This window comes from Elephantulus edwardii, unplaced genomic scaffold (assembly GCF_000299155.1).
Source record: "Elephantulus edwardii isolate Elephantulus edwardi_28Jun2011 unplaced genomic scaffold, EleEdw1.0 scaffold00015, whole genome shotgun sequence".
Classification (NCBI taxonomy): domain Eukaryota; kingdom Metazoa; phylum Chordata; class Mammalia; order Macroscelidea; family Macroscelididae; genus Elephantulus; species Elephantulus edwardii.
In genome coordinates this window covers 10,038,608-10,056,147 of record NW_006399765.1, presented here as the reverse complement: position 1 = coordinate 10,056,147, position 17,540 = coordinate 10,038,608, and the positions used below count along the sequence as shown (strand labels likewise).

The 17,540-nt window shown below is 41.7% G+C and overlaps 1 protein-coding gene across 2 annotated transcripts in view; it reads right to left on the bottom strand.

The window, feature by feature from the left end:
• Positions 1-17,087, bottom strand: part of RPN2 (ribophorin II) — a 55,300-nt gene extending 38,213 nt beyond the window's left edge. The window contains exons 1-4 of one of the 2 annotated variants that reach the window (XM_006881506.1): positions 16,877-17,074; positions 14,480-14,673; positions 1,895-1,990; positions 1,137-1,312 (exon numbers count right to left, since the gene is read on the bottom strand). In XM_006881506.1, coding sequence (XP_006881568.1) covers positions 1,137-1,312; positions 1,895-1,990; positions 14,480-14,673; positions 16,877-16,889 — 479 coding nt within the window. In that variant the 5' untranslated portion in view covers positions 16,890-17,074. Of the gene's footprint in view, positions 1-1,136; positions 1,313-1,894; positions 1,991-14,479; positions 14,674-16,876 lie in introns of both variants that reach the window. The other variant, XM_006881507.1, reaches the window with a different exon arrangement.
• Between the last annotated feature and the right edge of the window lie 453 nt (positions 17,088-17,540).

Genomic DNA, 17,540 nt, shown 5'->3' with positions numbered 1-17,540 from the left:
GCTATGTTAAGCAAGTCTATCAGCACCATTTTCCCAAAAACACGTGCTCACCTCATGTTTCAGTGTTACATATTGGCAATTCTAGCAAGATTTCAAACTTTTCCCTAGTGTTATATTTAACAGACTACAGCATACTGTAAACATAACTTCTATATGCATAGAGAAATTTTAAAAGTCATGTGATTTGTTGTATGAGGATATCTGCCTTACTGAGAAGTCTGGAACTGAAGTCATGGTATCGCTGAGGTATGCTTATATATAGTGGATGTGAGAGTGACAGAGAGAAAACATCAAATGCCTGTGAACTCTGCCCTTATTGAGAAAATGTTAAGATTAGAAATGACTTGATGCTTAGTAAAAATAAAACCAAAACCCAAGAAACTACCTAAATGTTCTGCAAGGGGGAACAGATGCCACCAATCTCTTGCTACACAATTAGCGGTCCACTAGACGGGTACACTAACAAATGAGGACTCAAGGTACTCTATACTCTCCTTCAAGGGCTGCAATGTAATGAGGAAACAACAGGCAAGAAAAAAATGATTGTTTAAATGAAGAGCCTTAGTGTTAAAAAACCCAAAACCTATACTATCACTGTGAAGTTTATAGCCAACATTCCCAAGACGGTAACAACAATCAAATTTGTAATAAACAGGAAAGTTATTCAAAGTCCTTTTCGCTAAGGTATTTCTCCCTTACGTGAGCTGTCTATAGAGGAGAATCTGATGTTGAGACAACTCGCCCCTCTGAACACCCAGCCCTCCCACCAGATGATGACACTCACAAAGACAAAGACTTGTCTTTGCAGATACTCCGATGATAACACCACCCTGTCCCTCCACCAAGGTTCAACATGACATTGTGGCTCACTGGCCTAACTCTAACTTCCACAGGCGGGTGTGCTGTGTGCCATGTGCTACAATGCGGCTGTGTGGGGATGCTGGACTCAGTTATCAGCCTTCTGTCCAAACAGGGTGGAGAAGACGATATGTAAGTTCCACAAAAACAGGAATTTTCATTTGCCTTAGCTCAACGCTGATTTTGTGGTGTCTAGCATTAAGTATGGCATACAAGGGACACTTAGCAAATGACTAAACCAAAAGAAGTCTGAGAAGCACTCACAGTAAGTCACTTACGCTAGCACAGTTTCTTCCTTGCTGAGACGAGTGGTCAAGGCACCAAGTGCCTCCTGGGATGCCAAGGGGAGGCCGAAGCCACTCAGGGCTGCAACTGCGTGGTAGATCTGGGTAACAGAGGAGTCTTCGCTGACAGCTCCCAAGAGAAGATCTTTGGTCTCATTTGAAATAGAGATCTAAGAATAGATTAGCAGACAGAGAGGCTTAGATTAGGCGTCGGTAATTGGGCAGTTGCTCTACATGCCATCTTTTGCCATACCCGCCACAAAGTCACACCTGCCCAGTACATGGCTACCGTTTCCATCACCATGCTCCCTATACCTCAGCACAACACTCCTGAAGAAATGCTGACAGAACACTTGTTCATTTACATATGGTTCTCCTGTGTCAGTAAAACAGATTTCTAGACATCTAATGTGAGATATTCTTCCTTTCCTTTGAACACTTTTAAATATTCAAAGGAAATGGAAAGAAAAATCAAGGATTGCCAGAAGAGAGACAACAACTGCAGGGAAAAGTTACTTAAAATTCACAAAAAGAAGAAAGCTGGGGGAGGGGGGCGGTGGCGGGAGGAACATGCTACACTTCCTTAAGGCAACGAAATAAAAAACAGAACCTACAAGAGTAGAGTTCCTACCTACATCACAATTCTTAATGAGGTTTCATTGTTTAGAAAAAAATATATGCCATGAATGACCCAACACTTAAAAATGGTTTTACAGCTTAAAGTAAATTTACATGTAGGAAGCTGTACTTACCTCACACCCTGAGAGGGCCTGGCTGGCCTGGGCAGCGTAGAAAAGGGAATCCACATTGCTGGGATCAAGGTTGGATTTAATGAAGGTGCATGCTTTCTAAATGGGAAGGAAAGCGAATGTAATGACATATGCAGTGATTAGGAAAAGAAAAGCACAGTCATTTTTAAAAGCACTAAGTACAATTTTCTGCTATCATAAATGGCTTAAAGAATGAACTACTCAAGGCTAAGATTTTTAAGCACCTATTTTCCATAAAGTATTCTGTTACCAAAACCTGCTGACTTCACACAAGGAGCATCCTGAAGACAATCTAGTCCTTCTGAACTCCAGAAAGAAAAATCACTGATCTCCTACCACAGGTACAGCCTGTGCTGGGTGTTTACAATGCTCGTCCCTGAAATGAACTTAAGGACTTGGAGTAGATATTATCACCCCCACTGACTGAGAAAGAAACATGATTGGAGTTGGCAAGTAACCTGATGACAAAAACAAAGCCAGTAAGTAGAACAGAGAGTCTCATTACAACTGGAAGGAGGTCTATACTTAAGAAACAACCACAACCAAAAAACCACTGCCAATGAGTCAATTCCAACTCATAGTGACCCTCCATTGAGTTTCCTCTCAATTCAAGATTGTAAATCTGAATCGGAATAGACTTCCTCTTTCTCCCATGGAGTGGGCTGATGGATTCAAATGAATGGAGATGTGAGGTCTCTTGGTGAGGGCTGCAACCTCCTACAGACTATACCACCATGTCTCCACTTAGATGTTTTGCAAAGGCAAGAGAAGCCCATCACATCTAACAGGAACATACACCTCTTTCTTTACCTGGACTTTCTGGCTCACGTAGGGGCATCACCACACACCTGTTCACCTGAGCCAGAGACTGGGAATCACTCTTTAACTTTCTGCTTCAAGCCCTATCTTCTTTTCATTCTTCAAATCCAATTCCCACCCTCTTAGTTCCGTCAGGCCCTGGTCATGCCTCACCTGTTACAACCTAATGCCATCTCCTATCTGGTCTCATAGGTGTTTACGACGCTTGTTCTTATGATGAAAATGAGGATCTGTGGTAGATAATATCGTCCCCATTTACCTCGCACAAAATACAAATGCAACCATGCAATTTCACTATCAAAACTCTGTGGTAAGTGAATGGATAAAACAAAATGTATGCACATACTGTGGAATAGTATTTGCCATGGGGAAAAAGTTCTGATGCACTCTGTGGTCTAGATGAGCCATGAAAATATGCTGAACAAAGTAAGTTAGTCACGAAAGGATAGATTTTTCTACTAGGTCATTTATTAAATAAGCAGATACAAAGAAAACAAACCTTATTCATAGATACCAAAAGTGAGAGGGTAGGGAAAAACGGAAGAAAGTTAGAGGGCATTAAGTTTATGTTAATGGTTAGAACAATCTGGAAAAGGACAGCAAGAATGATTGTACAGACAGCAAGAATGATTGTACAATTTAATACAGTTAATGTTACTGAATTGAACCTGTAAAAATTGCCAAGATGGGCATGTTTTGTTATTTTACTCCCACATACACATATAACCCTTTGGTGAACATTTGTTATATTCATGAAGTATGATCATAGTTTCTGACACAACATGAAACATCCTAATAACCGACTCACTCTCTGTGCTAGCTTCATCACTACCCCTCACCTTCTACCCAAAGGCTTATGGTCCAGCCTTCCTGTAACCCCTCAGACTCACCAGCCTCAGAGACACCAGGGTCTCATCATTCAATGTCTGTGTTTTGGGAACTCAGTAGGTTTGCAACAAAACTTGAAGAAACATTATTTACTGACATTGCTAAATATTCCGGTTTAGGAGTTACAGAATCTGGCTATTTAAAAACCACATGATGAAAAAAAACAAAAACGCACAATTAAAAGCAAGTGCTTCTGAAAGGACATGGGATTCTCATAGGAGACAATGAAAAACTTCTGGAATTGAATAGTGGTGATGGTCATGAAGCACTGTGAATATATTTAATGCCACTAATTGTACATTTTCAGATGGTTAAGATGGTAAGCCTTACATTACAGGCATTTTACCATAATAAAGCAAAAAGTGCTGCAAGCACTGCTGCAAGGTGGGCCCAAATTGCTGATTTTCTCTAATAGCCATTTTTACCTAATGTTTTATATGCACATATGTTATTTCAGCAACAATAAAAAAACCATTTCCATTTTATGAATACAATTTAAATGCGTCTTAAAACAAGTAAGTTTTAACAAGAAGTGTGAAAGAAGTCAGAAGGAGATAAGGGGGGAAAAAACTTCACCCTGCACAAATTAAAGATCTGTAAAGAGAAACAAATACATCCATTTAAAGTTTGGCATCTTAGTGTGTTAACATAGGATTGACAGAGGTCAGCAGTTCAAATCCACCACGTACTCCACAGAAGAAAGATGGACAGTATCCTCTGGTATGGATTTACAGTCTAGGAAACTAATGGATGGTTGCTGTGAATGAGAAGCTATTCCACAGAAGTGGATTTGGGTTTTTGATTTTCAGTAGAACGTGGGTAAGCGTAAAAACAAAACCAAAAATGGACTTTGTCGCCATCTGCTGATCTACCAGTACAATTACAAGAATCAAGTCCCCAGCATAATGTTGAATTCCTACAAACTCATAGGGTCTCTGTGAGTTATAGTCAAGTGGATGGCACCTAACAACAACCACTAAAACGGTTCATAAAAAGTTTATGTTCGGGGGTCTCCTAACAGCTTAGGTGACAGCAACAGCTTAACCATTTCCAACAGACAGCAAGGAGGCTGTCTCCACAGTGTTCATTTAAGCTAGAAGCAAAAGGCACTTGAAACCAGGAACTGATTAATAAAGAATGTATCACGCCAGAAGTTAAAAAAAAAAAGTTTATGTTTTACATCCTACTTTGGTAAGTACTGTCTCGGGTTTTAAAAGCATGAAAACAGCTATCTATCAATGTTATTGGTTTCTAATCATCAGGAACAAAAGAGAATAAAGAAAATCAGACTAAAAGAAAAAATTCATCTAAAGGATTGAGTCTACATGAACCACATCCTCATCTCCTGAAACCAGAACTAGATGGTGTCTGCTATCAAGACCACACTAGAAGGAGCCTAATTTATAGGAGAAAACCGTGGAACAGAACTCCAAATTTTTTTTTCAATTGTATTGTTTTTTAAGTGTACCGTCAAATCAGATCTGACTGGTACAGGAGGAGATTGCCCCCTCCTTCTCCAGCAGAGCATCTGGTGGATTTGAAAGAACTCAAATTCTTGAAAACAATACTTACTGGATTGGTTGGGACTAGAGGACTCCCCGAAACTACTGCCCTGAAATGTCCCATAAGCCTGGAATCAAAACTACCCCAAGGTTATCTTTTCGATAAAGAACAGTGACTCCGAAAATAAAGAACATAACCCATGAGTATTTCTTTTAAAAAACTGTATGAGATCAATGCTCAACAACCATCCTTAAAGTAAAGATGAGAAGGTAAGGGGCCAGGCACCAGATTACTGAATATGGAACAACCAGAACAAAATTAAAGAGACTGGTGATCCACTATAGAAAATATAACAATGTCATTGAATAAAAATTGTATAGATATTGTTAGTGGGAGTCTAATTTGCTGTGTAACTTATCAGCAAACACATAATAAAACACTACTTAATAAAATGTTTAAACTTTAAATATATTTGTTACTTCATCCTTAAACAATCCTACACATTAGTTCTTTTTACTGTCCTTAGTTTTTAAGCCAGAACACTAAATTCTAGACAAATTCTTAACTAGTAGGGGAGAAAGAATTCAAATCCAGACAATCCAGTTGCAGAGTTCAAAGTAAAACACTTTTACCTCTCCAGAGAATGATGAAGTAAAGCTCCTATCATGCCTACACTAATTCTTTGCACATACAAATCAAAGTAAATAGGATCCGCTCTCTGTGGCTTCAAAGCTCACACATGTGAACTGCATGGTCTTAACAGCTGCACAGTGGTAGGAAGAACTCAAGAGTTGTAGATGTAGAGTCAGCCAATGTTAGCAGGTTTGTAGCGCAGACTCCACTTGCCCCCTCCATGTTTCAGACTCATCTTCCCAACTCAAGGCTGAAAAGTTCTAATTTGAAAAGCAAGTTGCCATTAAATCAATTCTGATTCATGGCAACTGCTTATCCGGCAGAGTATAAATGTGCTCCACAAGGTTTTTGCCATTGGTTGATTTTTCGTAAGTAAACTGCCAAGTCTTTCTTCTGAGGTGCCTCTGGGTAGACTCAAACTTCAATTTTTTTGGTAAATGTCAAGTACATTAACCATGTGCACCGTTCAGAACTAACGCTGTTGTTGGGTGCCATCTAGTATGACTCACAGTGACTCTAAGCACAGCAAATCTGAACCCTGTCCTAACAATGCCAAACCCACAAGGACTGAATGAATAGCTCCTCCTAAATATTCCCATGAACAGCCAGATCTGTCACTGGAGGCGTGTCTACTGCTGTGATGTTGAACGGGTTTCAATGGAGTGTCCAGATTAAGAGTAGGAAGAAAAGCCTGGTGACCTTCCTACCTGTAAAAATCAATCAAAGAAAACCTTAGATAACACAACAGTCAAATTTGCAATCAAATATGAAAACTGCATAGTATGTACTGAATGGACATCATGATGACTAGGGGCTAACTCAGTAGCAACGAACAACGATAAACATTCACTCACTGTCTGTTCTTCTCCAACTTCCTGTGCCCATGTTAATATTCCAATTATTACTCTTGAGCAATTTCATCCTCTTCCACTTGGCCAATGTTCAAATTCCTCAACTGCCTAGGTCCACTTATCTCACCCTTTTCTTTTCTCTGGGAAATCTTACTTATGCCATGGCTTCATCCAGAACTTCAATGCAGAAGACTCTCACATTTGTTCCTTCAACCTAGACCTTTCCGACAGCTTACTTGTATGACTCAAAAGAACTTTGAGGTCAACATGCTGAAGACCAAATTCAAGATCTCCCCTCCTCCTAAGACAGTTGTTCCTTATCAGGGCTCAGAACAGTTAAAAATGTTCTGTCATGGTCAGTGGAGCACATATATTGCATAACAATCAAATCTCTTGTGTATAGCATTTAGACAAAAGTATTAAACAGACTCATTTCTATCTCCAGCCTCGTTCCTGTCACCAAGTCCGTATTTTCGGACTCCTAGTCCAAGGACAGCTCAGTTATCAGCTGTGAAAATCAAGCCAGGAGCTGACTGTAGAGCAGATCATCAACTACTTACGTGCAAATTCAAGTTGAAACTAAAGAAAATTAAAACTAATCCACAAGAACCAATATATGACTGAGTCTATCCCATTGAATTTTAAAAACATCTCAAGAATAGGTTCGAAGCACTGAACACTAATGAACAAAGGACCAGATGAGCTGTGGGGTGACTTCAAGGATATCATCCTCAAAGAAAACAAAAGGTCTTTACAAAGACATAGGAGGAAGACAAGATCAAAATGGATGGCAGAAGAGACGCTAAATATTGCACTAGAACACCAAGAAGCCAAAACAAAGGGATGAAATAAGGAAGTTAAAGAGTTGAACAGAAGATTTTTAAAAAGCAGCTCATGAAGACAAAAGCAAAGTAGTATAACCATGTGCAAAGAGCTGGAGTCATAAAATCAAAAGGGTATAACTCGCCTGGCATTTCTCAAACTGAAGGAAATAAAGAACAAATTCAACCCTTGAGTTGCAATGCTTAAAGATGCTACAGACAAAATATTGAATGATCCAGGAAGCATCAAAAGAAGATGGAAGGAATACAGTCACTGTACTAAAAAGTACTGACAAAGAGTCATTTCAGGAAGTAGTATGTGATCAAGAACGAAGGGTAATAAACAAAGGGGGAAGTTCAAGATGTTCTGAAGGAACTGGCAAAGTAAAAGGCCCCTGGAATTGATGGAATATCAGCTGACATATTACAACAAACAGAAGCACCTCTGGATGTGCTTACTAGGGTGTGTCAAGAAATCTGGAAGATCGACCTGACCAAGTGAGTGGAAGAGATCATTTATTCCCATTCCCAAAAAAAGGTGATCCGACAGAATGTGAAAATGAACAGTATCACTAATATCACATGCAAAAGAAAATCTTGCTGAAGATTATCCAAAAACAACTAGAACAGAGATACCAGATGCCAGAAATACTATTAAATTCAATATGCAATAACAGTAGGGTTATCATTGCTAATGTCAGATGGATCTTGGCTGGAAGCAGAAAGTACCAGAAAAATGTCTATTTGTGGTTTTGTTTTTTTAGATTTTAAAGTTTAAAAAGAACTTGGATTTCCATTCATTTATTGTGGCACATCTTCCTCCCTGCCAGCCCTCCCACCCCCATCCCCGGATTTGCTTTTTTTCTTTGGGGAAAAAAAAGTTCTTTCATTGTTATACAGTGCTCCTCCCCTCTGCCTGACCACTTTACTATGCAACTCCTATTCTGGACTCTTGTGTTTTATCAACTATGCAAAGGCAGTTGACTGTATGGGTAACAACAAATTGTGGCTAATACTGAGAAGAATGGAAATCCCAGAACACTTGCTCATGCAAAACCTGTATCTAGACCAGGAAGCTATTGCCAGAACAGAGCAAGGGAGAAAATCAAGAGTTAATGGTTCAAAATCAAGCAAGGAGTGTGTTTGGGATGGATCCTTTCTCCACACCTTTTCAATCAATTTGCTGAACAGATTTTTTGGGAGGCTAGACTTTCTGAAGAAGAAGGTGGCATCAGCGTTAGAGGAAGAATTACCACAGGAGTCTTGTATTTCTTTAGTCTCTTTTCATGAGCCCAGAGAGCGATCTTTCCAAAATGGGAATCAGATCATTATATTCAGTGATAAAAATCAATTGCTCTTTAAGAGAATTCTTCATGTTGTGACAGGCCTCAGTTTGGAGTCTTCTCTTAAGCTTAACTTCTCTGCTGTGTTCCACACACACAGTTCCTTCAAGTTTCTTAAATATAACCTGCTCCATCCTTTCGTGAGCCATTTATACATGCTCTTCTTCTTCCTGAAATCCCTTCCTTGACTGTGTCTCTCCTCCTCCCTTCCCTCCAGTTAATTCCTTTAAAATTCAGCTCAATCATACTTCCTTTCAGTAAATAGTTACTGAGAGTTTGTGAGAACCTATTACATGCCAGCTACTGTTCTAGGTATTGGAGATACACCAAAAATAAAGCAGATAAGGTTCTAACCTTATAAAGCTATATTTTAGTGAGCCTCAGTATTAAGACTTAAATGCAAAGATTTATTCTTTTTTAAACCTATAAAACACTCTATTCATAACATGATATATCTCATCTTATCATTCTACAAATATTCATGTACATACCTCATTATACGGCCAGTGTCAACCTTCACCATTAGACTATACATTATAAGAGGGGTCCTTGGGCACGGGAGCCTGCCCCTCCTGCACGGAGGAGCCAGCCCGCCGCCGCGGCATCTGGAGGAGCCGGGAAGCCGAATCGAGTGCCGACAAGATGGCAGACGGGGAGCTGAACGTGGACAGTCTCATCACCCGATTGCTGGAGGAACGCTACTATGCTTAGTGGTAAAAAGATGCACTACAGCCGGCGGGCGGGAGCTGCATCACTACTGACCTGCCCTCGGGTTGACTCAGCAATTCTGATAAATCACCACCTGTAGCAGAATCATCACCTGTACTAGCCACCCCAGAGGAAATCGCTGAGATGCAAAGGAAAAATGAGCTGAAACTCAAGATAAAGGAAGAACATCTTGCTGCTTTGCAGTTTGAAGGCTGTAACACTTCCATGATACATCTTCATGGATATGAGCATGTACAGCTAAGCACAATTGATAACAGTGCATCTAAATTCCAAAATCAATCTCCATAATAGTCTATGTGTTTCCTACTGCCAAAGGGGCCCTTTAGATTAGTGAGAGAAGACCTTCACCCTGAAACCCACAGCGTCCCTTTTCAGCAGGAAGTAGCTAAGAGAATGCGCCATCCCCTTTTCCTTATGAATCAGGGTGAAGTCTCTCTCAGGGAGGAGAGATAGGGAATGGCAAGGGACACACCGACAAAGGAGATTAATCAGAACTAGCTTTGACAAGCACTGTGGCAATAGGACAATTAAAACAGACATGGGGGGGGGGAAAGAAGAACGAACTGGGGAGGAGGGTGGAGAAAACAGTGCAACAATGAATGAATGAAAACCCCAAATCTCTGTAAATGTTCTTTAAAACTAATAAAATTTAATAAAAAAAAAAAAAAAAAGAGGGGTCCTCTTTCCTTCTTCAACACTGGCAGCCTAGTGATAAAGAGTTGCACTGGCAACCCAAAGGTTGTTGCTGGTGTTTGTTGTTTATTGCCGTCGAGTCAAGCATGACTCACAGCAACCCAATGAACAAAAGGCCTGAAGTCTTTCTATAATTATCGTCGCTTCTCCAAGTTCATTGAGTTTTCAGAGGCATGTGGTTTAGGAAGTAGATGCCACTCCTGCTTCCATACCTGTCTTAAACTGGGAGCTCCACTAAATACTGTCCATCATGAGCAGCCATTATGGCATTTGACCCCCAATGGCACAAGATTTATCATCACAGCAATACAAGATTACCTCAGTGCAGCAAACAGAGAAGCACTGTACAACTTAGAAGAATGTCGTTCCTCCAAAATAAAATAACACTAGACCCTTGTGCCCAACCAACTTTTAAATACAAGGGTCCTCCATACATAGTTTAGGAAGTGGATGCCACTACTGCCTCCAAACTTGAATCAATCTTATATCAGTCTGGGAGAGCCACCAAACACTGTCCACAATGAGTAGCCATTATGGTATCTGACACACCTATGGCACAGTTGTTCCATTATGGTATTTGAAACCCAAATGGCAAAAGATTCACTGTCACAACAAACCCAGATTACCTCATTACACCAAAGGTACATGCCTTCATATTTACTAGCTACTCTGTAGGAGAAGGATGGGCAATCTCCTCCTGTGCAATTAAGTGCCTCTGAAAATGTGCTGGGTCAGTTCAAAATCTAAACAACAATAATAAGCATGATACCTAATACCCAACAGAAGATGGCATGATCTACTCTATCAAGTTGTTGTTTTGTGCTATCAACTATGACTCACAGCAACCTTATGTATAATAGCTCTGAATCCTGCCCTATCCTGAGCCAGTCTCACTCACTCTGACACACCTACTCCCATTACCTCACTTACCATATCAATCCATCTCATCTTGTGCTGTCCCTCCACCATGATGTTCTTCTCTAAGGACTGGTCCCTCTTGGCAACATGCCCAAAATATGTGAGACAGAGCTTCAAAATCCTTGCCTCTAAGGAGCAACTTGGCTCCACCCTCTCCAGAATAAACTCTTCTACTGGTAGTCTATGGAATGTTCAACACTCTTCTCTACCATAAAAACTCAAAGACATCAATCCTTCTATCATCCTTAGTCATTGTCTAGTTCTCTGATGCACAACAAGCAAAAGACTATGGCCTGGATCAGGCACACCTTGGTCTCCAGGATGACACTGTTGCTCTTTAGAACTCTGGAGAGGTCCCTTACAGCAGACTTTGCCAGTGCAATTCATCTTTAGATTTCCTGACTGCTGGTGCCAAGAGGGTTGATTATGGAGCCTGGCAAGCTGAAATTGTTAACAATCTCAATCTCCACTCCAACTAGCATGGTGCTGCTAATTGATTGATTATGTAGTAGCATTCTCCAGACAGGATGAGTAAGCTGCTCCCCCTGCTGGGCACTCATAGTTCTCTCCACATACTACATATGCATCAGTACTCCACACTCCTTATTATACCTATGAATTAATCATTTGCACTCAGGGACTTCCAAAAACCCATAGAAGAGATGTGAGAGAATATTAAAAATAATTAATCCAAAAGAAGACAGGAGGGAAGGAAAAAACAATCAGAAAACAAATGAAATGGTACACTTAACCCCAACAGCATGCTGTTATTGTTGATTACCATCAAGTTGGTTCCAATTCATGGTGATGACACATGTGCAGAATACAACTAGCCCATAGGGTTTTCAGACGCAGATCATGCCAGACCTGTCTTCTTTGCCTATTATGAGCAGTTTCAGGAACTTAATTCACTTCTTCACATGACAGAGACCACTCCATCAGACTGGACTGCTTAAACTGAGCATAATCCTAAAATAAGAGCAATAAATTCTCATCCACAAGCAGACACACAGGAAGATGGCAAAACCAACAGATGTGGACAGAGGAAAAGGACTATACCCATGACCACACACAGGTGTGTAGACGATATGTCCACATTGGTTTTGTTATATCCTGTAAATATATCCAAGTATATTATATAGCCAATAAGGAGCCAATGCTATGTCAACTTCCTAATCATAACCAAATATAGCAATAAAATGAATTACTGCTAGTTCTGGGGCCTTGGGACAATAGTTTTCAGAGACTAAGGGTCAACTCGCATAACCTAGTACACAGTGCTCCATATCCTTCCTTGGTGAGTAGCAATGAAGGTCTTAAAAAGTGTTGGTCTCTGTCCAGAACAAAGAATGTAAACAAAAAGCTCAATTTCTATGACACAGGAATCAGAAGAAAGAACTACACAGTGCCCCAACTCCATGCTGACCACTCTAAAAAGAATAGAAGATCCTGGATAGAGTAAGAGGAATGTGGAACAAAACCCCAAATCAAAGTTACTCTTATCAGTGGATAAACTGGTAAGATGGCTGGTCCTCATTTATCTTTCAAACCCAGAACAAACTCATTCCTGTGGTTCAACTTTTAGCCAATGGAAAGGGGTATAAGGTGACCATACCCAGAGTGACACTTACTCCTTAGAATATGCATCGAATAAGGTCAAAAGGACAGCATTTTCCCAAGGATAAAGCCAAGAAGGCAGAAGGGGTAAAACAGAAGGATTCATGGAAATGAGAATTTCAGTGGAAGGGGGAAAAGTGAGATTATACTAAGTCTTGTAATTAATATTATACAACAAAATGTCTATGAACAGTTGAATGAAAAAAACCATTGGTTTTTACAAACATTCACTCAAATTGCATTTTTAAAAGTTCCAAAATGAAAAGAAATAAAATAAATTTAACACAGAGCCCCCAAAAGACCCGTATGACCAGGTTGTAAGAGATAAAAATAAGCTTTTATCTTAAGTCACTGAGATTTGAGGTTTTTTATATGCTAATACAAACTAGGATCTGATGACCTTGTGTTAAGCTGTGCTGCAATCCCAAAGATACACAGTTCAAATACACCAACTGCTCCTTGGGAAAAGGATGACAATCTCCCCACGTGCGATTTACAGTCTCTGAAAACCAGCTGAAGAGTAAATTCCAACTCAAGGTGGAAAAAAAAGGCAAACTAAGGAAAACAGAAAGATGGTACCAACAAGATCTCTGTCCACTTACTATTCAACCAAACATTAATCTAGGAACTGCTTGAAAGATCTTTTTTTTTAAGTTCCAAATCAGCTCCCAAATAGGGAGATTATCTGATAGATTTGAGCTAATCAGGCAAGCTCTTTAAATTCTTCAGAAGAAAAGGAGGAGGTTAGATTTGCAGTGTTGTAAATCTGACACTGGTGGTTTCAAGATGGAAGAAATGTAGGTGCCTTGAGGAGCAAAGAAGGGCCCTGGCTAATGGTCGGCCAGGAAACAGGGACCTGAGCCCTACAACTGCAAGGAACTGGATCTGCCAATAACCTGAATGAGCTTCAAAGCAGATTATTCTTCACAGCATTTGAGTCCAATATGAGGGAGTGCTGGTGGCCTAGTGGCAAGAAGCTGCACTGCAATCCCTAAGATATGGGGTTTGAATCCACCAGATACTCTCTCCTGGAAAAGGAGGGGCAATCACCTCCTGTGCCAGTCAGGTCCAATTTGATGGTACACAACAAGAAAGAAGAAGAAGAAGAAAAAAAAAAAGAATTCAGTATGGCCTATTACTTTCACCTTGACACTGTGAGATCCCAAGCAGAGAGATCTGCTAAGCCTTTCTAGTCATCTTTTGGGTTTATTTTTAATCTCCAGATTTACTGTCTTAATAAAACAAGATGATGCTTACATCTGGATCACTAGTCTCCTTCTCTATCTCCTCCTAGTTCAAAACTCTTACATCTTTTAATATCTGACAGACAGTATTCTCTTAGATCTGAAGTTTGGTTCAATCAATTCTAGCCTCAACATATTTGACTTGGTAGTTTTAGTCTATTTGGGGAAATTGGTTTAGTCTCCCCACATCCATTCTGCTTGTTCCATAACCCCACATTCCCCACGTATAAAAAGAGTCGTGCTCTTTTTTCAGTGTCACTTTGGGGAGTTGGTGCTTGCCACCTTTCATATATTCCACTGAAATACCTAGTGTGCTCCCACATACATACTAAGTACCCCCCTCACGAACCTATCATATTGAATTATTCTATTTATTCAAATAAATATTATACTGGATGAATTAGCTTTGGCTATCCTCATATAAGGATAAAGATACCTAAAAGGAACATGGAGAGAGCATAAAGTTCTTTCTGAACCACACTGGCCACCAAGACAGAGGGGCTCTTACCTTTACATCTGGTACCTGGGCACCAAGGCTGCTGAGTCCCACAATGGAATAGAAAGCAGATTCCAAATTTGTGAAGGGGCGGTCCAATGAGGCTTTCAGTCTCTCCACATCATGCTTGGTGAGGTAGTGAGTGGGCGTCAAGGCCTGCGTGCTTGCTATGATTGTCAGGGCCAACAGGAAGACAGTGCTTGACCCTTTGGAGAAAATAACCGTTAAAGACAATCCACACTATTCCAAAATTCTATCTATATTCTATAATGGTCATGCACACTAGGTCATATGACAAGTGGGGAGGGAACAGCAAAGGTTTAATCTGAAGGGAAACCTTGGGGAAAGACTATGTGTGTCTAAGCCACAGGACCCGTCCATGACTCATAGATCACAGAACACATCAAATCTTCTAATCCACTCTTCATACTTTCACTTGCCTCTTGGCGTCCTCTTTTCCTCTAAGGAGCCATGCTCTTTCTTCTCAGGACTGTACGCTATCTCCGGCGTTAAAACCAGCTGCTGTTGAGTCAGTTCTGACTGAATCATGGCAACCCCATATGTACGAGAATACAGCTGGGTTCCAGAGAGATTTCAACAATCAACTTTCTAAAAGTCACCAGGCCTTTCTTTTAAGACACGAGTGGATTCAAACTTCCAAGCAAGTACATCTTATTTCTATTCATCCTTCAGAAGCACTCCCTAACCGGCTTCCCTGGGATTAGTTCCTCAAAGTTAGTAAAGAGCACATCCTCTGAAGCAAAGATAAATCCTAGCTCTGCCAAGTATACCAACCAACCAATGCCTCCTTGCAAAATTTCTCAGTCAGGCTGTGCCTCAGTTTGCTCAACTGGAAAAATATAACTGTACCTACCTCCGAATTGATATAAGGATTATTTATGTCAATACTGAAAGGTCCTGGAAAGTGACTAGCATATGTTGTTGTTATGTGCCGTCGAGTCGCCAGTGACTCATAGTGACCCTATGTACAACCGCCCTAAACTATGCTCTATCCTGTGCCCTCACTGTCTCCAACACACCTACTCCCATTACCCCAGACACTGAATCAACTGATTTCATAGAGGATCTTCCTCTCCTAAACTGTCCCTCCACCCTCCCAAGCATGAAGTCCCTCTGCAAGGACTGGTTCTTCCTTGCAACATGTCCAAAGTATGTCAGACGAAGCTTCAGAATCCTTGCCTCCAAGGAGCAGCCTGGCTTCATCCTCTCAGGGCGAACCTGTTCATTCTCTTAGCAGTCTATGGTATCTTCAACACTCTTCCCTAACACCACTGTTTAAAGGCATCACTTCTTCTATCCTCCTTTGTCACTGTCCAGCTCTCTGATGCATAGTAATTGATTGCAAAGACCATGGCCTGTATCAGTCACACCTTAGTCTCCAGACTGACATTGTTGCTCTTCAGTACTGTAGAGAGGTCTCTAACAGCAGACTTTATTACACATCAGTTATGTCTATACTATGCTAAATACCTTGCATGAAAGGTCTCACAATACACAAAGGAAGTAGCTATTGTCTGCATTTTACACACCAAAACACTGAGACTGTTGAAGCAGTTACTTGCCCTACCGTTCCTGAGAATCAAACTACAGGCAATTTGACCTAAGTCTGTTTTTAGCCCTTACACTATTTTTTGATTTCACAAATAATGAAGGAGCAAGCCACGAACTCATTAACTTGGTCAAGTCATGTCTCTTTTATGACATTCCATAGCACACACTTCCCTAAGCTGGACAGAGACTCCAAGAGCTTTGACCAGGCACAATGGACATTCAGTTAACAGGGAAGTAAAAAGAACTTAATAAAGGGCTTACTTCGTGCCGTGACCTGTTTTAAATTCTGCACAGAAGGGTCCCATTTAACATCAACTAAAGTAGATACTGCAGCCAGCCCATTTTACAGAAGTTAAATAAACTGCGCTGGTAACAGAATCAACACGCGACAGACTACAAGTTTGAAAGCAGATCATTGAGAAGGACGAGTGATTTGTCTTGCCTTTTTTACAGATAAGTAAACTGAGGTCCAAAGAGGAAGTGTAAGGATGCCAGGGAATCAAATGAATGAGGGAAGGCAGGTGTGGGATTAACTGGGCCTTTAACCCCACGGCGACTCCCTCCGCTCCCGGGCTGGGCCTCGCAGGGACCCGTAGCCACACGTTACAAGCCCCTCAAGTCCCCTCCAGTGGTTGCGGACACTCCCGCCCAGGCCAGCAGCCCTCGGCGAGACCCGCCACCTCCAAGGCCAGAGCTCATGCCCCCACCCCACAGGGGAAGGGGATCACGCCTGACCGCCCCCCAAACGGCAGGCAGTAGCCTTCTGCGGCCTAGGGCCCGTTCCCCAAAGCGTACGGGCCGCGGGACCCCGTCGGCAAGCCATGCGCAACGCCTCACCCGGCGACGCCATTCCTCCGAGCAGCAGGTCCCACCAGTGCCAGAGCCGCAGGCTGACTTCCGCTCAGAAAAGTGGCTCCACGAGCAGGCTGCAGGGGACGCCAGGGACTCGCGGCAGACCTCGCGCGACAAGATGGACTCCAGGCAGAGGTCAGTGTCCTCGCGGTCCCCGCGTGTCCGCAGTTTTCAGCAACCACGCCCCGAATTTCAGGTCTCAAGCGCACAGGGCCCTGTGCTCCCCGCGTTCAGGCCCATGCGCCTCCCCCCCGCGCTTGGGCCTACATGGAACCCACCACCTTGCCGCGGTCTTGTTCCCGGCGGTGGGGCGTAGCGATTGGACGAAGGACCCAAAACGGGTCCGCGTCTGATTGGCTAACCCCATCGGTTGGCCCGTAGCGCTGTCACTCATTCGTCTCCCTGCAGCCCGGCCGATTTTAAAGGCGTGGAAAGGGTCCAATTGGGAAAAGGGGCGCTATGTTTGAAGGAATTTTTCTTCCCCCCCTTTAAAAAATTATGGCAGTTAACTCCAAAGATCATAATTCCGGTTGCCAATAACAGACCTGTGAGTGGCATTTTATCCGAATTAGCGTTTGCGTGGACTCCGATTCCTTACGATAACTGTCAAAGTCTTATTGGCCTGATTGACAATCAAAAATAATAAGCA